General features: G+C 30.6%; 4 protein-coding genes across 5 annotated transcripts; all 4 read left to right on the top strand.

Moving 5' to 3' along the window:
• The first annotated feature begins 577 nt into the window (after positions 1-577).
• LOC119678825 (V-type proton ATPase 116 kDa subunit a1-like) lies at positions 578-8,313 on the top strand. Its single transcript, XM_038090885.1, has 6 exons — positions 578-679; positions 5,281-5,419; positions 5,490-7,373; positions 7,439-7,676; positions 7,751-7,922; positions 8,002-8,313. Exons 2-6 carry the CDS (start codon positions 5,303-5,305, stop codon positions 8,093-8,095), a joined length of 2,505 nt encoding a protein of 834 aa, XP_037946813.1. The 5' UTR covers positions 578-679; positions 5,281-5,302; the 3' UTR covers positions 8,096-8,313.
• A 3,685-nt stretch (positions 8,314-11,998) lies between these two features.
• Positions 11,999-14,721, top strand: LOC119681422 (V-type proton ATPase 116 kDa subunit a1-like). Its single transcript, XM_038094608.1, has 5 exons — positions 11,999-12,125; positions 12,185-14,062; positions 14,134-14,332; positions 14,389-14,563; positions 14,631-14,721. The coding sequence occupies exons 1-5, from the start codon at positions 12,009-12,011 to the stop codon at positions 14,719-14,721; spliced, it is 2,460 nt and encodes an 819-aa protein (XP_037950536.1). The 5' UTR covers positions 11,999-12,008.
• Positions 14,722-15,030: 309 nt separating this feature from the next.
• On the top strand, positions 15,031-20,927 carry LOC119681421 (V-type proton ATPase 116 kDa subunit a1-like). 2 transcript variants are annotated; one of them, XM_038094606.1, is made up of 6 exons: positions 15,031-15,180; positions 18,104-18,239; positions 18,312-20,189; positions 20,257-20,455; positions 20,512-20,686; positions 20,754-20,847. In XM_038094606.1, exons 2-6 carry the CDS (start codon positions 18,123-18,125, stop codon positions 20,845-20,847), a joined length of 2,463 nt encoding a protein of 820 aa, XP_037950534.1. In that variant the 5' UTR covers positions 15,031-15,180; positions 18,104-18,122. The 2 variants fall into 2 exon arrangements, with proteins under 2 accessions (XP_037950534.1, XP_037950535.1); XM_038094607.1 differs by lacking the exon at positions 15,031-15,180 and having other exon boundaries at positions 18,123-18,239; positions 20,754-20,927.
• Positions 20,928-21,620: 693 nt separating this feature from the next.
• LOC119682521 lies at positions 21,621-25,189 on the top strand. The gene is made up of 5 exons (XM_038095981.1): positions 21,621-21,984; positions 22,122-22,262; positions 22,367-22,497; positions 22,568-22,760; positions 22,818-25,189. Exons 1-5 carry the CDS (start codon positions 21,809-21,811, stop codon positions 25,150-25,152), a joined length of 2,976 nt encoding a protein of 991 aa, XP_037951909.1. The 5' UTR covers positions 21,621-21,808; the 3' UTR covers positions 25,153-25,189.
• The last annotated feature ends 400 nt before the right edge of the window (positions 25,190-25,589 follow it).

Here is a 25,589-nt window from a genome sequence, read left to right as displayed (position 1 = left end):
CTCATTAAGGCTATGTTAACTCATATGCGACACCTTTAAGGTTTTTTAAAGTTTACATTGATAGAGTATTCTAAAATATCGAAATTTATATATAAAATATGAGTACTAATATTTCTTAAGAATATAGCTAAAAATCTCTGTTTGAGTTGAGCTACGAACCCCTAACTTTACAAGACAAACTATAATTAGAAGTAAAAAACACAAATAAAAATATTAAAAAAATAAAAAATAAAAAAAAACGTTTAGTTGTTAAAAAATATGTTGAACATTTTCGTTGAGCATATCATGCCAGCGCTGAGAAACCAGACTATACACTATAATTTGATATTGAGCACGCCCTGGTAATGATTTGACGATTCGACCTACCGAACTAAACTAAATTGAACAGACTCAGCACAAACCGAATACAAGCGCGAGGAGCGGAATTGAAGTTAATTAAACAAAGTGTGCTCCCATTTATTTCGATTGGAACTATAACTACTGGTATTGGTGGTGGTGGTGCTGGTGGTGGTGTGATGTTCCGAAGTATTGGAGAGTCAGGCACTTGCTGGTCAGAGTCAAAGTAGTCAGTCAAAGCGAATGCAGTTACTGTTCGGGACTTGAATCAGTTTGTCGCGATACCAGAAACAGTTGATGAAATACAAAAAGTGCGTGTGATAAGGAATTCAGTTTTAATAAAGTATGTACAACAACAATAAACAAAATAATTGGATTGACTGACATTCAAGTATAGATGAATGGAAATATACTTTAATTTATAAATTATTTGCAAATAATTTATTTTTATTGTTGAAAAGCATTCAAAACCAGTAGACATGCAAAGTTGCCTTTGGTCAGCCGTTGTAATGTAGAATCGACTAACTAGCGACTAACTAAACTATCGAGCGCGAAGTTAGCCCTGAAAGTTTATAAATACTAAATAGTTACAAGGACAACTCAATTACAATTATTGTATATTAAAATTTAATTTAATTTATAGAAAGTCCTTTTCATTAAGTTTATTTGGATATAAAAAAATTGATGACTGACAAAAAAATCGCTTAAAAGTATTTAATATTTATATATATTTAATATATATAAAATATTTAGATATACTTAGATATATAAAAAAATTTAATTGAATTTTTACAGTTTATATGAGTATTGTGTATGCCATATCATTAGTTCACATAACGTGTGTTTAATTAACTGCCTAATATGTTCGTCACATGATCGCTAAGTAAGGTATAACATCAGCTGACTTCATAAAACTTCCATTGCAATCTTCTATTTGTAATTGTTTTTGTATCAGAAAACAAAAAGTAAATTAAAACAAATATGAGTTTTTAATTATCACTAAATAAACAATAAAAAATTTCATATATGCAAATGCAGAGCAAGTACGTTGAAGGCATGCAAATATATACTTTTATAGCGATATTAAATGAGATGTTTTCTCATCAAAAACAACAAAAAAAAATTTTATAAAATTAAATTTATAATTTTTATTGTTATAAAAATTTTTAACATTTTTATCGCAATACACATAGATATTCATAAATTTTTTTTTATTGTTATGAAAAATTTACTAAAATTCATGAAAGCACAAAGAGCAGATAAATTTTCATATTTATTCACATCATCATGTGGTCGAACTATTGTTAGAAAATTTTTTCCAAATATCAATTATGATCAATTAAATGTGTTAATTTCTTGCTTTGAAATATTTTCTAAAGAATCTCAAAATATTTGTTGTGATCTTACAGCTCGTATTTATTAGATATACCTAGAAAACTAAGCAGTTGCTAAGTCAATTTTCTTGGAAATATTTTGACGTATAAGTATATTATTTGATTCAACTATAATTATAAGTTTATAAGCATTTATTTGTTATAAGATATTGAAGAGGTTACAGAGGAGGTAGTTCTGACGCCACTAAAACCAATCAACCAACCAACCAACCTTAATTAATCACACATTTTCACCCATATACATTGTGACCGAAAAGTTTTCGGGAAATTTTAAATAAAACGCAAAATTCTTAACCTTCATCAATATTTATTTTATCTCCTTCAAAATATGCTCCATTAGAAGCGGATACACAAATGCCACGTTGTCTTACCAATCATGCAAAACTTTTTATAGGCGCTTTCCGGTATGGCTTTGAGTTCCCTCTGCGAATTCTGTTTTACGTCTTCTATGGATTCAAAACGCGTTCCTCTGAGTGGTAATTTGAGGTTGGGAAACAGGAAAAAGTCACACGGTGCAAGATCAGGTGAATACGGTGGCTGTTCGATGGTATTTATTGAATGTTTGGCCTTAAAATCGTTGATAATGTTGAACAAATTGAGGTGAATCGGAACAAGCCGGGCGTTGACACGTCGCATACACAAATTGTCCACCAAAATCAAACGAGCCATCTCACGACCGATGCCTAGCTCTCGTGCTATCTCTCTAACACTCACATGAGGATTTTTGAACACGATTTCCTTTGCCTTTTCAATGTTTTCGTCGGTGGTAGAGGTCGAAGGTCGTCCAGAACGCGGCATGTCTTCGACGGTCGTACGACAGTCCTGAAAGGCTTTGTACCACTCATAAACTTGAGTTTTCGATAAAACTGATTCCCCATAAGCCTTTTGTAGCATTCGCAACGATTCTGCACACGAAATTTCGTTCGAAAAACAAAATTTGATGCAAACTCTTTGTTCAATATTTTTTTCCATTGTTTTTTTCGCAACGCACTACTGAGGTGAACTGGTTTCAACAGCTGCCGTAAACGAACTGTCCGACAGATCGCGCCCATTTTAGGAATAGTAATTAAAGACAGGCCTGCCAAACTACATAAACTTAAAATATCGAAAAATATACAGCGCGCGAATTTTAAATGAGAATTTCCGAAAACCTTTCGGTCACAATGTATATAGAAGGTAGTTCAGCAAGTAGTTAAGGATTGAGGCAATGGATGAGCACATTTAAAAAATATCACTTCATAAAACCTAACGGGCAAAACATTTTGTTTTTTGTTTTTTTTTCGTTTTTTCACAAAATTTAAGTTTTTCACTGCTGTAGTAGGAAGGCCATTTTAAGGTAGCAAAACTTCATTGAGGTAGCAAGATTGCTTCACCTGGACTGAGGTTATAGTCCATATCCTTACCCATCACCTTATACTCACTTCTACTTTGCGCATTTTTGTGATATGAATTTACCACAAAGATCATGATATGTTATTTGCCATCATAGGACAATTTTAGTGTAGTTATACAAAAGCTCTTCCTCCTCCCGACCTCTTTGTGCAGTTTACTTTTATGTACTTGATGTCTGCGAAATTTTCTGTTACAATAATAACAGTAAATAGAAATATTATTCAAAAAAAAAAATGGTTAATTAAATTTCATTCTATACTATAACTAGCCTTTTCTAATTTACTAAGAAAATATAAAAAGTAAATCTAGTTTCAATTGCCACCCATGCATTCGTCACAGATCCATCACATGTAGGATTAGTCTTCACCTATTGGTTCTGTTTTCTTTATTAAATATTACCTCGCCCATAGTTTTAGACAAGACGATTTCTGTTTGTTTTTTGCTAGTAACATGAAAGAATATAAACAGTTTCCTTAGCTGGATAATCTCAGCATCATATTAATCTTCACATTCTATTATGAATATGTAGTTGTAATCCAGTAATTACATGAGTTCAACACTATCTATATGACTAGTGACGAATGCTATTGTGGAAGATATGTAGCAGAAATTATTTTTATCTTCAAAAAACGCCTTCCAAATTGCAGGAAGAGCACATTAACAATTCTTTTACTGATTTTAATCGGAACTGAACAGATATCATTCCATTTTTTTCTGGAGAATACATATTGGACGCCGGTCGAACGGTTGTTGACTAGTGGATTTTTCTTAATGTAAGAATTTAATTAACTAAATACGGAATTAATTTATTACCATTTATATCTTCAAAATTTTCTGTCTCAGCAATTTTATTTAGTAATTCATTCCCTTAATCGTTATTAATGAATACGTTTAATAATATATAATACGCTTAATACTTAAATCTTATGTCAAGTACAGGGGAACTGATTTCATACTGAAATATATGTTGTATAGTTTTTAAGCTTATTATATATTATAATAATAATATTATAATAATTTTTTATATTTTTATTAAATCAATGCAATGAATTTTATCTTTCAATTGTTACCTCAGCAATATCTCTAAACATTATTCTAGTTCATTTGCCTTGTTCTCCACTTGATAAGATAATTTGCAACATAAGTGTCTTAAGTAAGATTGAGAAATTTCTTATGAAGTGAATTTCATAAGTCAAAGATTGCTAAACACTGACGTCATTACTTACTATCATAATTTTTACGCTACATACACTCCAGTTTTAAGTAATTCATATATAGAAATTAAAAAGTATGAAATGTATATTTGACAATTGCAGAAGATTTTGATTGTTTAAGTTGTTGTTGTTTCGGCCTGTTTCAAGCATAGATACGTTGATTAATAAGTATTAGTATAGATGGCGCTCGGTGCTTCTACACATATATATGGTATAAACGGTATTTTTCAAATTTAACACCAATATAAATCACTATGGGAAATAATTGTTTCGAGGCTTTAAATAAAATAACGTCTGACTTTCTAATTTCGCATAAATCAAATTTTTCCTATCATTAGTAAATAAATTGCAATATTTGTTTTGATTTATGTTTTTTTTTTGACTTCAATTGATTTAAAGGAGAACTCATATATTTTAAGTTTTTATTTCTTTATTGCATTATACATATATCAAATGTACGAGTACGTGCGGGGCCCAGCAGTAGGTCATCAAATTTTTCGGTTCTCGGCTTTCAAGAATTTTTAAATTAATCATAGTATATGACTTTACTTTAGATAAGAAGAATGAAATATAAGTTCCAGTGTTGTACGTAAAAGGCAAACGACTATAAAATCTTAGAAGCGAAAGCACTGCAAAAAAAATATCTCTAGATTTTATATTGAACTAGCAAATATTTACTTAACATATTTAGTTCTCAGAAAAAATAATCGAAATCGTGTTTATTAAACTTGTAATTAAAAATATGGTGTTATAATAATGTACCTACGTTTGGGATAATTATTTCTTATTAATTAATTATTATTATATTAGTAATACGCTGCTATGCTCTGTTCAAAGAAAAATATTGGAGAGAGTTATTAATTGAACTTTGAAATTAATTTCTATTAAATTTAATTAAATTATTATTATTTAATTTAATTAATGTATATTTTTAATTTTTTAAGGTTTTAAAAAACAGCCTTCAGTATGGGGGACATGTTCCGTAGTGAGGAGATGGCGCTATGCCAGATGTTCATACAACCTGAAGCGGCTTACACATCCGTTTCAGAGTTGGGTGAAACCGGTTGCGTGCAATTTCGCGATGTGAGTACTTTATATAGATAATATTATAAACATGAACATTTACATTTTAAAATATATTTTTGTTTTTCAGTTGAACAATAATGTCAATGCTTTCCAACGTAAATTCGTCACGGAGGTGCGTCGTTGTGATGAACTCGAACGCAAAATACGTTACATTGAAGCCGAAATTAAAAAAGATGGCATTGTTTTAGCCGATATTATTGATGACATACCACGCGCACCCAATCCAAGAGAAATCATTGATTTGGAAGCTCACTTAGAGAAAACTGAAAATGAAATACTTGAATTGGCTCAAAATGAAGTGAATCTAAAGTCTAATTACTTAGAATTGACTGAATTGCGTAAAGTACTTGAGAATACGCAAGGTTTCTTCTCAGATCAAGAAGTGCTCAATTTGGACTCAAATTATCGTGCTCCTGGTGTTGATGACGCCACTGCTCAAAATCGTGGCCGTTTAGGATTTGTTGCTGGTGTTATAAATCGTGAACGTGTTTTTGCATTTGAACGCATGTTATGGCGTATTTCACGTGGTAATGTTTTCTTAAGACGTTCCGATTTAGATGATCCCTTGAAAGATCCCACCACTGGTCATCCGATTTACAAAACCGTTTTCGTTGCTTTCTTCCAAGGTGAGCAATTGAAGAATCGTATCAAGAAAGTTTGCACTGGTTTTCATGCATCAATGTATCCATGTCCAAGTTCTCATACTGAACGTGAGGAAATGGTTAAAGGTGTACGTACACGTTTGGAAGATTTAAAATTGGTATTGAGTCAAACTGAAGATCATCGTAGTCGCGTTTTGGCCACTGTTTCTAAAAATTTGCCATCATGGTCAATTATGGTCAAGAAAATGAAAGCAATTTATCATACGCTCAACTTTTTCAATATGGATGTAACTAAGAAGTGCCTTATCGGCGAGTGCTGGGTACCGACGAAAGATTTGCCAGTTGTGCAAAAGGCACTTTCAGATGGCTCAGCTGCTGTGGGCAGTACTATACCGTCGTTTTTAAATGTTATTGAAACAAATGAACAACCACCAACATTTAATCGTACTAATAAATTTACACGGGGCTTCCAAAATTTGATTGATTCATATGGTGTTGCATCCTATCGTGAATGCAATCCAGCCTTATATACTTGTATTACTTTCCCATTCTTGTTTGCTGTTATGTTTGGTGATTTGGGCCATGGCATAGTACTCTTACTATTTGGCGGTTGGATGGTATTGAATGAGAAAAAATTATGTAGAACTCGTGGTGGTGAAATTTGGAATATATTCTTTGGAGGACGTTATATTATCTTGTTGATGGGCTTATTTGCTTGCTATACTGGCTTTATATACAATGATATTTTCTCCAAGTCAATGAACATATTCGGCTCTACATGGAAAATTCGTTATAATACATCTACCGTTTTAGAAAATCCGTCTTTACAGATGGATCCAAAATATGCAGCGTTTGGTGTTTATCCTATTGGTCTAGATCCCATTTGGCAAATGGCAGATAACAAAATTATTTTCCTCAATACATACAAAATGAAGCTGTCAATTATTATTGGTGTCTTGCACATGGTGTTTGGTGTTTGTATGTCTGTTGTGAATTTCGTCTATTTTAAACGTTTATCCAGCATTATTCTCGAATTCGTGCCACAAATACTCTTCCTCTGCTTACTCTTTGGTTACATGGTCTTTATGATGTTCTTCAAATGGGTTAGATATTCTGCTGCAGCGCCAATACAGGCAGATACACCTGGCTGTGCACCATCAGTATTGATTATGTTTATCAACATGATGTTGTTCAAACCATCACCAAAAGTAGCAGGCTGCGATAAAAATATGTTTGAAGGACAGCCTGATGTGGAGAAGCTTTTCGTTTTAGTGGCTTTAATTTGCATTCCATGGATGTTATTGGGCAAACCGCTATACATTAAATTTACACGCAAGAATAAAGTTCATGTAAGTAACAAATAATCGATTGATTGATTTATACGCTTATTATAATAAATTTTGTATTAATGTAGGCCAAACACAATGGAGAATTAACTGCCAATATAGAACTCTCAGATGGTGAAACCCCATTACCAACGTTGAGTGCCGAAAGTCATGAAAGTAGTGGCGGCGGTGCTCATGGTCATGACGATGAGCCCATGAGTGAAATTTTCATCCATCAAGCTATACACACAATCGAATATGTGCTCAGTACTATTTCTCACACAGCTTCCTATTTACGTTTGTGGGCTTTATCCTTGGCGCACGCACGTAAGTTATATATAATATTTCCACTACAATTGTTTATTCAATAAATAATTTCTTCTGTTTACTTATGTTTGTAGAATTATCTGAAGTATTGTGGAACATGGTACTTTCTCTGGGCTTAAAGATGCATGGCTTTCCTGGCGCTGTAGCTTTGTTCTTTATTTTCGGTGCTTGGGTTTTATTCACTTTGGCTATAATGGTCATGATGGAAGGCCTTTCAGCTTTCTTACACACACTGCGTTTGCATTGGTAAGTAATGCATATGTTATAAATATTTTATAAAAATATGCTATGCTATAATAATTTTTTTACAACTCATATTTTTCAGGGTGGAATTCATGAGCAAATTCTATGAAGGATTGGGTTATTCATTCCAACCATTTAGCTTCAAAACCATTCTGGATAGTGAAGATGAAGAATAGATAAATTATGTGTCAATGTCTCAATTATTTTATCATTCTTTTATTATTTCAGTATTGTGGTACTCTTCCCACATATTTTATTAATATTATTATTATTATTATTGTTTCTTATTATGTTGAAAAGTTACGTTTGTTAAACTTGTTAAATTTGCATCGAATTATTCGTCCATTTTATTGTAGAAATTGTATACAAATTTTTATGATATTATCTTGATATAAAAGTATTTTTGTTCAGAAATATATTTTTAAAATAACATTAATAAAATAATAACAAATTTATGAAGAGAACAGCAAAATAATGTTTCTATTATATATAACATGTAAAACATATCACATGTAACAATTTGATTAGATGATATATACAAAAGAATATTTTTTATCTTCATTGGAGTGCATATAGCTGATAAAATAATAATTCTTAAATGCAGTGCTATAATTTATTTTAACAACAGTATATTAATTATGACATAGGTATATAATTTTATGCTGATTGGTTATGTATCCCAAACCATTGTCATAAACGACAAAGTTTTATGCCCAACTCACTACAGAGTTTTCTCGTTCGCAAAGATGGTTTCACCAGAACTGTCTTCTATAAGAACGAAGAACTACTAAGATAACAACAACAAATATATCAATTTACCGGAAATTTTAGAGCATTTCCGTAGAAAAACTTTTAATTCACAGTGAATGAGAATGTTCTGTTTGAATAAAAGCAACAGTTCTTGAATTATAGACCTCACTTCATCTCTTTTAATTTAATTTGCAAAAAATTGATAAGAATTATAGCTTGCAATATACATGGGCGATTTGGTCCATGATTCACAGTGAATGAATATGTTCTGTTTGAATAAAAGCAACAGTTTATCTCACTTTACTTTTACTACATTTTTAATTTAATCTGCAATTAATTGATAAGATTGATATAGCTTGCAATATATATAGGCGATTGGGTCCATGACAGGGCTCTTCCCTCAACACCAAGTGCAAAACACAATTCCAATCGGTGCTTAGCCATTCACAAAGAAGTTAAACAAAACAGCTTTATTTAAGAACGGAAGTTCCATCGGACTTGAAAGAGTAATAAAACTATTCTAAGCATAAAATGAATTTTATATAATTAATTTATTCAGTTTATGTACTGCAACTGTTCTAGGGTTTATATATATATCATACACATATAAATTTAAATCAGTTAAATGGTTTTACTAATTACTATGCCTAAGTTTATCATATATGACCCCTTGAAATTGCTGTATGTAAACTTTACAGTTTTATACTTGAGTTCAAAACATAGAAATAATTCCATGTTTTTGCTTGAGTGCACTTAACAGTAACATGTTAATAACATAGCCATTTGACTTTGGGACAAACGTATAGAAAATAACATAACAATTTATGTAGAGAGCTAAGTGTAAAATATTTAAAATTAGAGAGTTAAATAAATATATAAATATAAATATGATATATTCAATCAAGGGAGAAACTATTTACATTATATTTGTTGTTTTTTTAGTTCGTTATCCACTATCTTTATTTGAACGCGTGGACAATAGACAGTCGGCGGTATATGTTCATATGCGTCGTCGAATATATTATTTTTGTGTTTAGATAACTAACAAACAGTTTTAAATATTGTAGATACATATTCTGTTATATTCTGTGGCTTCAACGAATTGCATTTATTGAATTGAATTTTCAATCAAAATTTTGATTGAATGCATTAGAGTATAAAAGACGTTGTGGACATGTCGTGTACTGAGTCAAAAACTTTCTAAAGGTGAATAAGTGTGTTTTTGTGGAAAATAAATTTTTATTTTATTATAAACTTTAAAATATTTTATAAATGCTGAAGAACAGAACTATGAATATGTGAATATGAGGGGAATTCTATCAAATTCTTTTCTTTAATAAAAAACATATTCAAACTATATAAAATAAATAAAATATTGACTAAAATAATGTAAAATAAAATATAAAAATAAATAAATATTGAATAAAAATATAAGTAACAATAAAAAAATGTTATGCTTGATAAATATATTTAATTTATAATTCATAAAAATTATATTTATGTATAATTTTTTGATACATATATATTTTTATATTTTTTATATATATATTTATATAAATTTTGAAATATATAGAAAATAATAAATTTATTAATTAAATAAACTCTTCATGGATAAACTTTAATAAAAATTATAAAATATACTTATATAAAGTAAAAATAAATAAAAAATAAACAAAAAATAAAATAAATTTAATAAATTAATTATAAACAAAAAATCAATTACACCATATAAAGCTTACAAATATACATTTCAAAAATAAAATAATAATGTAGAAAAGAAGATTTTTTTTTAAATATTGAATATTAATTTGTTTATGATAAACGTATCTCAGTACATATATGATATTTAAAAATCTAACTAAATTTTTGGGTACTACTCCGTTTCCTACTCCGTTATGCAAGTCAAAAAATAGAAATATTCATTAATCTTGTAACACAGTTTCAATATTCATAAATGTTTTAAAATGATCCAAATTCTATATTTTTTAAATTCTATGTTTTTATTTATATCTGTTTTATCTCTTACATATTTTCGTGAATAGAAAAGATAAATTTAAAGAAAATATATTTCCAATTTAATTACAAAATCCATACATTGCGGCTGTAGTATGAAGATATTCAGATTATGTTCTGTTAATAATCAGTTTTTATGATTGATCTAAAATGAAAAACTGTGGACTTTCAAAGAAATTTTAAATTCTTTAGCACTAATTCTAATTATTAGTGTGAGTAAAAAATTAATAGATAATATCTTAACACACAGCAAAGTTATATTACTATTGCTGTACTAACTGCAATTATGGAACATAGTTCCAATAATATCAAGTGTAAAAATATTGCACCAAGATCGAATCATTAATATAAAATGATTAGTACTGAACATTCACTAATAGTAAAATTATCTTTAAACTTAATATGTTTTTCAAAAAGTGTTTAAAAAATCGAAACCCATATATACTTATTATACTTTAGTTCATCGCAATAATTAAGTCAGAAATTAAATTTTGATATATAATAAATTCATATCATATTTTCATTGTTCTGTACAATATTCCGTGCTAGAATTGCAGAAATTTAACAGATAATAAATAATAATTAATAATTTGAATTACACAATTAACAATTGATAGGTGAAAAGAAAATAAATAGATAACATAATTGGTTTTTGATTGATTTTTAAAACCGACATGTGAACATTTCTGAAGTGGATACTATCGTATATCCATTTGAGTATTGAAAATGAGTAGCCAGTGTTAAAATTGAAAGAGTTTGAAGCACAGATTGAAGCACAGATTGAAGCACAGATTGAAGTACAGATTGAAGCACAGATTGAAGCACAGTTTGAAGCACAGTTGGAAGCACAGATTAAAGCACAGATTGAAGCACAGATTGAAACACCAGAACAACGTGCAATTCGTTCAGAAAGTATGAGAACATAGCGAAAATAAATGTTTAAGAATAAATATTTAATTTTGTTGTTTTTGTTGTTTTCATAATCAGATATAATCTATTACATGTCTTTCCTTTCTCAACATGAACTTGTTTTAATATATATTAGTTTTGTTAAACAAGGATTAGTTTCTTTCATTAGAATTGTGATCACGATTATGGTTATGATTAGTAGTTGGAAATATTAGCTATAAAAGTAAGGAGGGTGAAAACGAATTATATATGTATACATACCTACATATATCTGTATAGCATATAAATATATTGCTTATATGCGCTATTTATTAGAAGTCGTGTAAAACTGAAAAATTCAATGTTACTTAAGCCTATTAAAATTTTCATAAGTATTGACCTTTGTTTTTACATATCAGATAATTAAATAGTCTCAAAATGGGTGACATGTTCCGTACGGAAAAGATGACGTTATGTCAATTATTCATACAACCGGAAGCGGCATATGCTACAGCAGCAGTATTAGGTGAGAAAGGATGTGTTCAATTTAGAGATGTAAGTCCACTTCAATTATGTTGAATCTAAAATCATCAAACTCAATTTGTGATTCGCAGCTCAATGAAGGCGTAACTGCTTTCCAACGAAAATTCGTAAATGAGGTACGTCGTTGTGATGAGATGGAAAGACAAATGCGTTATATAGAAGCTGAAATAACCAAAGATGAAATCAAAATACCAGAATTGTATTTTGATGAACTACCAGATGCACCGAATCCTAGAGAAATAATCGATTTAGAAGCCAATTTGGAAAAAACCGAAGTGGATGTACGTGAACTCGCAGCAAATGAACTGAAAATAAAAACAAACCATTTGGAGCTCATCGAAATGCGAACGGTACTCGAGAATACAGAGGGTTTCTTTTCGGAACAGGAAGTTATTGATTTGGATATTAACCGTAGTAACATCAAGACAAATACCGATGGAGCTAATTTAGCTTTTGTTGCTGGAGTTATTAATCGGGAACGTGTGTTTGCATTTGAACGCATGTTATGGCGCATGTCACGAGGAAATGTTTTTTTAAAACAAGCCGATATGCATGAACAGCTGAAGGATCCGATTACTGGTAATGTCCTATATAAAACCGTTTTTGTCGCATTCTTTCAAGGTGAGCACTTGAAACAACGAGTAAAAAAGGTTTGCGCCGGTTTTCATGCTGCCATGTATCCTTGCCCAAGTTCACATGAAGACCGCATTGGTATGTTAAAAGGAGTGCGCACACGTATTGATGATATTAAAATTGTGATACAGCAATCTGAAGATCATCGTAGTCGTGTACTTAATACTGCTGCTAAACACATAAACACTTGGACTGTTATGGTAAAGAAAATGAAAGCCATCTATCATACACTAAATTGTTTTAATATTGATGTGACAGAAAAGTGTTTAATCGGAGAAGGTTGGGTACCAACTAAAGATATGCCCACCGTACAACAATGTCTTTTAGATGGGTCTTCAGCTGTAGGCAGTACAGTGCCTTCATTCCTAAATGTTCTGGATTCACATGAAGCACCACCATCATATATACGTACTAATAAGTTTACTAATGGTTTTCAGAATTTAATTGATTCTTATGGACTGTCTTCATATCGCGAAGTCAATCCCGCCTTGTATACATGCATAACGTTCCCATTCTTGTTCGCTGTAATGTTCGGCGATTTGGGACACGGATTCTGTATGTTCTTATTCGGTTTGTCAATGGTAATCTATGAAAAGAAACTGGGTAGACAACGCAGGGGAGAGATTTTAAATATTATGTTCAGTGGTCGTTATATTATAATGTTGATGGGTCTATTTGCTTGTTATACTGGATTTACTTACAATGATATATTTTCGAAATCACTTAACGTTTTTGGTTCGAAGTGGCGTATACGTTATAATACAACCACCGTACTCACCAACCCCACACTTCAGTTAAATCCGGAATATGCTACTGTTGGTGTTTATCCCTGGGGCTTGGATCCGATTTGGCAATTGGCAGATGACAATCAAATTATTTTCACTAACAGTTATAAAATGAAATTATCTGTTATATTCGGTGTTTTGCATATGATTTTCGGACTTTGTCTTTCTGTGGAGAACTTTATATACTTCAAACGATACTCAAACATCTTTCTGGAATTCTTACCACAAGCTCTATTTTTATTGTTACTCTTTGGTTATATGGTGTTCATGATGTTCTTCAAATGGGTGAAATACTCAGCCACATCAGATATTCAATCTAATTCCCCTGCATGTGCACCTTCGGTGTTGATCACATTCATAAAGATGATGTTGTTTGGGGAGATGACTGCGCTACCCGGATGCGATGCTTATATGTTTAGTGGACAAGCACAACTGGAAAAGATTTTTGTGATTGTTGCAGTTGTTTGTATACCATGGATATTGCTAGGAAAACCGTTTTGGATAATGTTCACACGCAGAAACAACAAAACTGTAACTATCGATTAAATAAATAAATATTTTTAAACAATAATTTATATATATGTATATATTTATTTGAACAGACTAGTTATGATGTGGAATCGATTGATGAAGATAAACCAAGTGAAAGTAAAGCTGCTGTCGCTCATGGTGAGCCTGAAGAAGAACCAATGTCCGAAATATTCATACACCAAGCCATACACACAATTGAATATGTGCTAAGTACAATTTCCCATACTGCTTCTTATTTACGTCTATGGGCTTTATCGTTAGCTCATGCAGGTATGAAATGTAATGTGTGCAGAATTATAGTGATTTTCAAACTGTATACTTTATAGAGTTATCACAAGTATTATGGAATATGGTATTGCGTATGGGTTTGACAAAGTGTACTGGTTATATAGGAATTGTGGCTGTTTTCCTGCTTTTCGGTTTCTGGACAGTTTTAACTATTGCTATCATGATTATGATGGAAGGTTTGTCAGCATTTTTACATACATTGCGTTTGCATTGGTAAGTAATTGGTAACTTCGGACTTATAAGTATTGTACTGATATGATATATTTAATTTCTTTTATAGGGTTGAGTTCATGAGCAAATTTTATTCTGGTGAAGGGTATGCTTTCCAACCATTTAGTTTTAAAATTCTCATAGAATCCAATGATGATTAAATATTTTAACAAATATTATAAAATATTTTGAGTATATACAATTAATTAAATTAAATTTGTTATTAATTACATTAAAAAGTGTTTAATTAAAATTGACCAAAAAAATAAATAAAATTGGTAAAAAGCTGATAGCTGTCAGAAGAGAAGTGTAAAGAGTATTTGTTCTCTTGGAAAAACAATGTGTAAAATATTGATAAAATTATTAAATAATAGAAAAGTTCTTACACTCACATATTCTTTTTTTTTTGTTAAAGCACATTTATTGAAATGGAATAATCAATCAAAATTTTGATTGAATGCTTCAGAGTATAAAAGTCGGTGACAATGTGGTTTTTTCTGAGTTGAAAACTCCCTAAAGGTGGACAAGTGTGATTTTTGTGCAAAATAAATTTTTATTTTTTAAATATAAAATTTTGAATAACTTCTGAAGAACATTAATATATATACCAAAGCAAGGATGTGAGTGTGAAATGGCAATAAAAAAATAAAAAAATAAAGATTAAAATATTAATTCAATATATTATATAAAAAAATATAAGAAACTCCAATCAAACTAAAAAGCTAATAAGTGAAAATAATTTTATTTTTTAATTAATTATTTATTACTTATTATTATTATTATTATTATTATTATTATTATTATTATTATTATTATTATTATTATTATTATTATTATTATATTATTATTATATATTATATATATATTATTATTATTATTTTTATTAATTTTATTTTTAATTAATTATTTATTATTTATTATTATTTTTATTACAAGTGCATCAATTTTTATAAAAAATAATAATATCAAATTTGGAATTAAAATAAGCCGATTATAAAATTAAAATAAATATATGCATTTTATTTCAATAATAAAAACAACAAAAATAATAATATATAATATATTTGCTATGAACAAAAAGTGATGAGCCTATAGAATGTTATATATAAAAAAATATAAATATAAACAAGTCAAGTGAAAATATAAATAAATATTTAATAAATTATATAAAATATTTTATATTAAAAGAAAAAAATAAAAAAGAACTTTAAATAATTTTGGTAGGCCCTATAGCGAACTAGGTTGAATGGGTGGCTTACTCTGATTAGATTTTTGTCATTATATGGAACTGAGAACTTTAGTCTATAAAATCAAAATTTGTGATTGATGTGAATGAATAAATTTATTTTTTTAAAATTTATAAAATGTTATAATTTTGTTTTATTTCTGCATGTCAACAATAAATAAATGATCATTGCTTAAATTTTATAATTGAAAGTCTGTAAATAAAATAAACATTTCATGGGCATAGTCAGGAGGGTATATGAAACGTCGATCCATTCCATATTTCTAATAGTGCATTTGAAGTTATATTTTATAATGAAAAGAAGGTTATGAGATTATGATCATTCTTCTTATGCACAGTATAACGATTGTGAAGGTATTGGGCCTATATGTATGGCCATATAATTAAAATCATAAAAATTCATTTTTAATTTAATTAAAATAAAGTCATAATATTCAGATTTTATAAGATTCATTATTATTACTTTATAAGGTTTTGTTCCCATGCTCGCTAATTGAATTGCTGTAGTATAAACACTTATAGTACGCAATTATCGCAAATATGGATGCGGTAATTCGGAAAAGCAAAATTCGTTTAAGATTCGTTTAAATGTTTATTAAAAAACTTTCAACAATAAACTCAATATTAGTTAATTTATTTGTAGATCATTAACACAATAGATCTACTGTCACTGCAGTGGTTCACTAAGTTAGAACAGTAACTGCAGTGGTTCACACAGTACCCTATTACTTGTAGCACTTTATAATAAAATTGAAAATATTCTTATCTCAGATAAATTTATTAACGTAAAAGTTTTTGTTTTATTGATTTGTTGCTAATTCACATATGAGTACTACAGCCATTGACATATTCCTTAATGTCGCTACACTGTCTTTAGTGCAATTACTAATAGCTTCTTACCAACAAATGCGAATATTCTTTAAACTTAAAGATAGAAAATTTTATTTCATTTTAAATTACTCAACTTTAAATTGATAAAGTGAATAGGAAAATAAACAAAAATAATTGTAATTGGTTTTTAATCGATTTTTAAGACCCGCACGTGAACCTTCTTGAGGTATTGAGGTACTGACAGAACGGTTAAGTAATTTGTCAGATATCAATTTCTCATTGAGAAACTAGTGAACTTTGATGATTGCTACAATTTCTATTAAGTCAATTATATCACATGAATAATTCATACAGAAATACGATATTTAGTCTGAAAATTGTTTTTAATAGTAATGACTCTTGAAAAAAGAGGAATATACTTACTATCAGATATTCTGAGTAAAAAAATTTGAAGAATAATATATATTAATTAAATTTGTTGATTACCTATGTACAATAAAAGTACATAAAATTACGTTAATATATTCGTAATATAAATTTATCAATTCGTTATCAATTATGTTTATTTTACCTAATTTTAATCTAAACTCTTTAATTACGTAGATCTATATAAGATTTTTTTTAAATTCTTTCCACTAAATCTATTAATAGCTGTATTCAATACACCGTTCTGTAATCTAGTATACTTTGGTGGTTATTATACAAGTTATATGAAGTTAACTGATTCTTATGTAAACTTAAACTATAGATTTTTTAACTTGCATTCATCATCTCATCAACAATTTTTGCTCTCCAGCTCACAGTGAGCTCTGACCCTGGCCTAACAGTCTCTTTTTACGCAGTGAGTAGCCGACATAATGTTAGCTAGAATGCTTTACCCTGCAGTTCAAGGTATTACAGGTATTATATTTGTTAATGTGGCTTACTTATAGCAGACTGTTTAATTCAGACATCTATTAATCTATTCCTTCTTCGTGTATAGATGCCTCAATATTGATGACCCCAAAAATCGAGGTAAAATTTTGCTTGCCATTCTCTGTCACCTATTTTATTGAGTAGTTATAAGAGGAAACAGTTGAAAATATAATCCTTAATTTGAAAAGGATTTAAATTTTAAGTTTATACTATATTGAAATGATTATCTTCCTTAAATTATTTTGCAATGTAAGCTTTTTTTTTTTCATCTTGAGCAATTTGTCACAGTCTTTTCTTGTAGAACCTTTGAATTCGATATTTAAGGTAAATATTTACACATTCTTTGAAGCCAAATGTTTCCCAGATATTGTTTTAGATAAAGTTCCAATTCAATTATTTCAACTAAAACTCTTGTATATCTTAGATATCATTATATATATATAAACAACAAGTATAAATATAAGTCCTAAATATACTATATACTAGGCTCTAATCATATATTAAGATACTAAAATTATTACACGTATTGAACTGTGTTTTTATATGTTCAGATAATTAAACGGTCTCAAAATGGGTGACATGTTCCGTACGGAAAAGATGACATTATGTCAATTATTTATACAACCGGAAGCGGCATATGCTTCAGTAGCAGCATTAGGTGAGAAAGGTTGTGTACAATTTAGAGATGTAAGTTCCTTACTATTATATTTAATATACAATTATCAATCAATTAAAAATCAAACTCAATTTGATTCGCAGCTCAACGAAGGCGTAACTGCTTTCCAACGAAAATTCGTAAATGAGGTACGTCGTTGTGATGAAATGGAGAGACAAATGCGTTATATAGAAGCTGAAATAACCAAAGATGAAATCAAAATACCAGAATTGTATTTCGATGAACTACCTGATGCACCGAATCCTAGAGAAATAATCGATTTAGAAGCCAATTTGGAAAAAACCGAAGTTGAAGTACGTGAACTCGCAGCAAATGAACTGAAAATAAAAACAAACCATTTGGAGCTCATCGAAATGCGAACGGTACTCGAGAAAACAGAGGGTTTCTTTTCGGAACAGGAAGTTATTGATTTAGATATTAACCGTAGTAACATCAAGACAAATACCGATGGAGCTAATTTAGCTTTTGTTGCTGGAGTTATTAATAGGGAACGTGTGTTTGCATTTGAACGCATGTTATGGCGTATGTCACGCGGAAATGTTTTTCTAAAACAAGCCGATATGCATGAACAGCTGAAGGATCCGATTACTGGTAATGTCCTATATAAAACCGTTTTTGTCGCATTCTTTCAAGGTGAGCACTTGAAACAACGAGTGAAGAAGGTTTGCGCCGGTTTTCATGCTGCCATGTATCCTTGCCCAAGTTCACATGAAGATCGCATTGGTATGTTAAAAGGAGTGCGTACACGTATTGATGATATTAAAATTGTGATACAGCAATCTGAAGATCATCGTAGTCGTGTACTTAATACTGCTGCTAAGCACATAAACACTTGGACTGTTATGGTAAAGAAAATGAAAGCCATCTATCATACACTAAATTGTTTTAATATTGATGTGACAGAAAAGTGTTTAATCGGAGAAGGTTGGGTACCAACTAAAGATATGCCCACCGTACAACAATGTCTTTTAGATGGGTCTTCAGCTGTAGGCAGTACAGTGCCTTCATTCCTAAATGTTCTGGATTCACATGAAGCACCACCATCATATATACGTACTAATAAGTTTACTAATGGTTTTCAGAATTTAATTGATTCTTATGGACTGTCTTCATATCGCGAAGTCAATCCCGCCTTGTATACATGCATAACGTTCCCATTCTTGTTCGCTGTAATGTTCGGCGATTTGGGACACGGATTCTGTATGTTCTTATTCGGTTTGTCAATGGTAATCTATGAAAAGAAACTGGGTAGACAACGCAGGGGAGAGATTTTAAATATTATGTTCAGTGGTCGTTATATTATAATGTTGATGGGTCTATTTGCTTGTTATACTGGATTTACTTACAATGATATATTTTCGAAATCACTTAACGTGTTTGGTTCGAAGTGGCGTATACGTTATAATACAACCACCGTACTCACCAACCCCACACTTCAGTTAAATCCGGAATATGCTACTGTGGGTGTTTATCCCTGGGGCTTGGATCCGATTTGGCAATTGGCGGATGACAATCAAATTATTTTCACTAACAGTTATAAAATGAAATTATCTGTTATATTCGGTGTTTTGCATATGATTTTCGGACTTTGTCTTTCTGTGGAGAACTTTATATACTTCAAGCGATATTCAAGCATCTTTCTGGAATTCTTACCACAAGCTCTATTTTTATTGTTACTCTTTGGTTATATGGTATTCATGATGTTCTTCAAATGGGTGAAATACTCAGCCACATCAGATATTCAATCTAATTCCCCTGCATGTGCACCTTCGGTGTTGATCACATTCATAAAGATGATGTTGTTTGGGGAGATGACCGCGCTTCCCGGATGCGATGCTTATATGTTTAGTGGACAAGCACAACTGGAAAAGATTTTTGTGATTGTTGCAGTTGTTTGTATACCATGGATATTGCTAGGAAAACCGTTTTGGATAATGTTCACACGCAGAAACAACAAAACTGTAACTATCGATTAAATAAATAAATATTTTTAAACAACAATTAATATATATATCTTTATTTGAACAGACTAGTTATGATGTGGAATCGATTGATGAAGATAAACCAAGTGAAAGTAAAGCTGCTGTCGCTCATGGTGAGCCTGAAGAAGAACCAATGTCCGAAATATTCATACACCAAGCCATACACACAATTGAATATGTGCTAAGTACGATTTCCCATACTGCTTCTTATTTACGTCTATGGGCTTTATCGTTAGCTCATGCAGGTAAGAAATGTGATGTATGCAGTATTATGGTGACATTCAAACTGTATACTTTATAGAGTTATCACAAGTATTATGGAATATGGTGTTACGTTTGGGCTTGACTATGAATAGTGGCTATATAGGGATAGTAGCTGTTTTCTTCCTCTTCGGTTTTTGGACACTTTTAACTATTGCTATTATGATCATGATGGAAGGTTTATCAGCATTTTTACATACACTGCGTTTGCATTGGTAAGTGATTGGTAACTTGGGAGTTATAAGTAATGTTCTGATATGACATATTAAATTTCTTTTATAGGGTCGAGTTCATGAGCAAATTTTATTCTGGTGAAGGATATGCTTTCCAACCATTTAGTTTTAAAATTCTTATAGAATCTAATTTTGATGATTGAGAGTTGTAACGTATATTTTGAAATGTTATATTTTCAATAAAGTTATGCATTAATAGATGAACATTTATTTGAGCCCGGTATTCCTTTATGTTTATTCTGAATTGTAGCAATTGGGCTAGTAAATCAAAATGAATTTAATTAGTATGATTCTAAAGCATGTTTGTTGGTTTCTTTAATTCACGATGTTACTGAACGTTAATTATTGATCACGTTATAATTGAACCTTTTTTGTAAAGGATTCAATTGAACTACTATTTGTACTTAGTAAGTACAAACTACTTGAACTACTTAGTAAGATACAGCAAACTAGTCTAAGAAATACATATAGTGCTGTGGTATATGGTCAGAGGCGACCATATACTACGACGAGAGTAATGAGTAACTGTTTGTATGAAATGTAAGTCAAGCAGTCCTTTCTAGGAAATCTCTGTTTTGAGAGCCTTGAATTTCTATAATTTATTTCTCTTAAAGATGGATCGTATGGTTAGTAGAGACAAAGATTTGGTTGTAGCCTTTCAATAGTGTGTGAGGTGTGTTCTTATATTTATATATACGTGCTAATATGGTTGTTGAATTAATTTGTTTAATTCAAATGATTAAGTATAAAAAAATGTTATACCAGATTTAACACTCTGCTGTTGTAATTAATAAAGTACATGAAGTTATGAAATAAAAATTTTAAAAAAATAATTATTGCAATGAACTTCATTAAAGTAAATAAAAATTTGCTAATTACAGCAAAATTCTTTTAGTTAGTCAAGTACACAGAACCATGAAGCTTCCGCGCTTACAACATAATTACAAATGTGGAGTAAGCAAAATGGAGCGAATCTCAAGATTATTTATGGCGGTGGAGAAGCAGCACTAGAACAGTTTCCAAAGCGCTTAAGTCGTGTACGGTTCATTAATCATAAGAAAAGCGACTCGGATTCCAAAACTCGAACCAGTAAAAGTGGAAAAAATGTCCTTTTTTAAGGCAATTTTATTAACGTGTACGGTAGTGTTTCTCAAGTACTGTGCTTGTGAAGTTTTGGTGCAGGTAAACGTAAATCGACCTTTTAATGACGTCAGTGAAAAGTTTATAAGTTTTTCGGTACGACCAGAGGACTTGTATAGTGCTCTAGATGGACCAAAAAGGTAGGATTCTGGTGGGTGGCTTATAAGGAAGTAAATAAAAAAAATGTATAACGCATTACAAACAATTAAATGCACAAGATTTTATTTTATATTAGAAAAGATATGTATATTTGTAACGAACATTTAATTTTATATAGAAAAACAATGACTCAAATGGCAACTACATTAGGTGATTCGTATATAAAATTTATTGGTGATTACTTTTTTGCCGCAAATGCTGAAACTAAATTGAGAAATCCTACTAAAGTTATATGGAAAGGTTTTAATCGATGGACCAGGTATATTAAATAATAGTTAAAGAATGCAATGATCTAACTTTTTTAATAAAAAACCCAAATGTTATGATTTATTTTAAAATAAATTTAATTTTTTGCAAACTTAGAGCTGTGAACTGGACTATGGTTATTCCGGTACCATACACACCAGGCGATTGGGAACCTATGCATGCCTTAAAAATTCTAAATACTTCCTATATGGTTGGCATATCAGATTGTATTTGGCAGTTAGGAACAGGTATGTTATAATAATATAATAAATATTTATAAAAAAATAAATTTCATGATATTCATGATATTTTGTTTAGATTTTGGCGTTTCCCGTGCAGAAGATTACGTTGCTGAATTAAAAACGTTTAATCTGATGGTGGAATCATTTAAATCTTATGTCGACGATTGGCAAATAATGGGTGCTGATATTTCCTCTGGTAGTACTGCTGATGAAACACGACAGTATATCGAAATATCTCAGGATTTAAACTCTGCACTTGGCTGGACTGAGTATGTATCCATTAATTATAATATAAAATAATTTATTTAACAAATTTTCTGCAATAGATCAACTGCTCTTACATCAAGCAATATAGGCAAAAATTTCATTAATGAAAATGATCCAGCTCTGAAGGTTTTACTCAGCAGTAATCTACCAATTTGGTTAACTTTGCCATATAAAGCGAAATCAAAACAAAAAAGCAACATCATCGTCGTTGACGATGTGGCTGATGCAATGCGTTGGGCACAAATGATGGGTGATGCTGCTAGCACAGGATTCGATGCTATCTTTAAACACATAAGCCTCTATGAATTGGAAAATCCCACCAACAGTTTTTATGTAACTGCTTTATTTAAGAAGGTTATGGGTTCTCGTGTGTTTCCCTCCAGACCACTACACTTATTCGGAAACAGCAATAAATTATATACTCACTGCGCCAATAGTGTATCTGGAGGTATTGCATTTATGGTTATTAATACGGAGGAAACAGCAAATGAAATTTCTCTGAGATCTCTAAGCAGATTCTCAAGCACAGAAGTTTGGCAGTACATATTAACATTTAAGAAGGGTGCAGTCCAACTGAATAATGAGAAAATTCACATTAATTCCACATTCAAGCCAGTTATTAAAGTTAAACATCCTGATAAGCCTGTTCAATTGAATTCACCCGGCATGTCGGTCAGTTTTTGGGTGTTGCCAACAGTAAATTTAGAGCACTGTCAATTCACAGAAATAGCCGCTGAAGAAGATCAGCAGGATTCGAACGAGTCCAAGGCTACAGAAAAGCGATTCTCTTCTTCCGATAAGTTGTTACGACAACTTATACAGGAAACATCACTTTCACATGGCACCTTTTTAAAAGGTATGAATCGTAGGCGCAGATATGCAACATTTGGAGACAGATCGAAACGTTTTATTTTGGAAGATAAGAACAACAACAAATTCAAGATGCCATCCTTAATTCAGCCAATTGATTTTGGGAACAAAGAATTGTATAAGCGTGATAATCAATATGAAGCCCGTCGTCTACCCGTACTGCAATGGCTACAAAATTTAATGGATCTGTACCCAAATCGGGATAGACGTTTAGTTAAGAGAGATACACATAGCTCTGAAGATTATTTTGGTTCACTGTTTGAAAAAGAGAAAAAAACTCCTCTCATAAAAAAAATTTTGGAAATCAAAAAGCCTGACCGTAAAGTAAAGCCAATATTCAATCTAGAAGAATTTGATGAAGAGAAATTTTTTAAGAAAATATCAGAACATAGTGAACCAGAGTATAGACGTTTTCCAGAAGGAGACATACATTTGAAACATATAACTAATGCTAATGGTGAAGAAATATTCGACTATAATGAAGAAAAAAAAGAAGCAAAAAAGAAGGCATCTGCTGCGAAAAATAAATCCAAAGAAATGGTAAGTGAAATGAAACCCCTACGTTTGTTACCAACGGAATTCTATGAAGCACTCCCATTGCATGTGTTTCAACCCCAAGCGGGAAAAATAAATATTGGTAGTGCCTTAAATTCGTTACTGTTCCCTGAACCTTTTTCTAAAAAGAGTACAACTACGAATAAAAAATTTAAAAGTAAAGTTGGAAAAGAGAAAGAAAAATACAAACTTATTGAGAAAAGTAACAAAAAAGAGAAGGAAGAAGAGAAAAATGGATTAGATGAACATTCAATTGATTCTGTTCCCGAAATAGAGGCGGTTGACATTGGAAAATTTCATAAAAGCGGACAACTCGCAAAAGATTTCTTACGTGCACAAAAGGAATTAAGTAAATCATATTTGAAAGATAGCATAGAAGTTGAGAAAAAAGAGGAGAAAGAAAAAAGCATAGAATCTACAAAAGAAGAAGAAGATACAGATGTTACAGAAAAAATAAGTTCAGCTGAGTTAAGGAAACGTAAGACGCTTGAATATTTAGCACATCATTTCGATAAATATTTCGGCACTTATGATGATGAAAACAAAAGAACAAAGTTAACTCAAAATAAAGATGAAGATGCGAAAAAGAAGGAGTCCGATGATGATCCATGGTGGGATTTAAGTTCTCTGCGTAAGAAACGTAAAACGCGCGCTCTTCAGATTCAAGTACCTGAAGAAGCTTGGTTATCAAATATGATAACAAAAGATGAAGATATAACACCACTAGGCGCTACTATGCCAGAAAAATTTGATCAGTATAAGTATACAATGGTTGATGTGAGTACAGAAAGAGTTGAGAATATAGAGAATGTTCCTATTGCCAACAGAATTATGAGAACTGTAAAGAGAAAGCTTAATAGATTTGTGGACCTTGTATCGCGCCATGTCGGAGAGTGGTACAACACAATTACAAAACATATTGAAATAATTCCAGTTGATGTAACAACGGCCACTAACAATGTCAATTAATATATTTAAAATATGTGGAGGTATAAATTCTGTAAAATATAAGTAGGTTAAAATAGATATAATAGAATTATTTGGTAATGTGAATTTTTAATTTTAATAAATTTTAAATATATATATAATATATATAAATTATATAAAATAATTCATTTTTTTTAATAAAATCGAAGGAATTTTGTAATAATATTTATAGCAGAGGTAATCAAGGTAATCTCATAATTACAAAATGGAATTTTTCTATTTATCATTTCACCATTTAATTCACTATCAGCAGTACCCTTACTTAAGCGTACTGACATATGTAAGAAACTATTCTTTAATAAATAATGACCCATTTTGATACTATGGATGGGATATGGATGGGATCCGCCCATTCGACGGATTTTAGGACTACCTTAAAGGTAAAAATTAGAGCACATAGCGAAGAAACAGCGTTTTAA

This window comes from Teleopsis dalmanni, chromosome 2 (assembly GCF_002237135.1).
Source record: "Teleopsis dalmanni isolate 2A chromosome 2, ASM223713v2, whole genome shotgun sequence".
Taxonomy (NCBI): Eukaryota; Metazoa; Arthropoda; class Insecta; order Diptera; family Diopsidae; genus Teleopsis; species Teleopsis dalmanni.
Note: the sequence above shows the minus strand (reverse complement) of the source record. Positions and strands in the feature narration are given on the sequence as shown.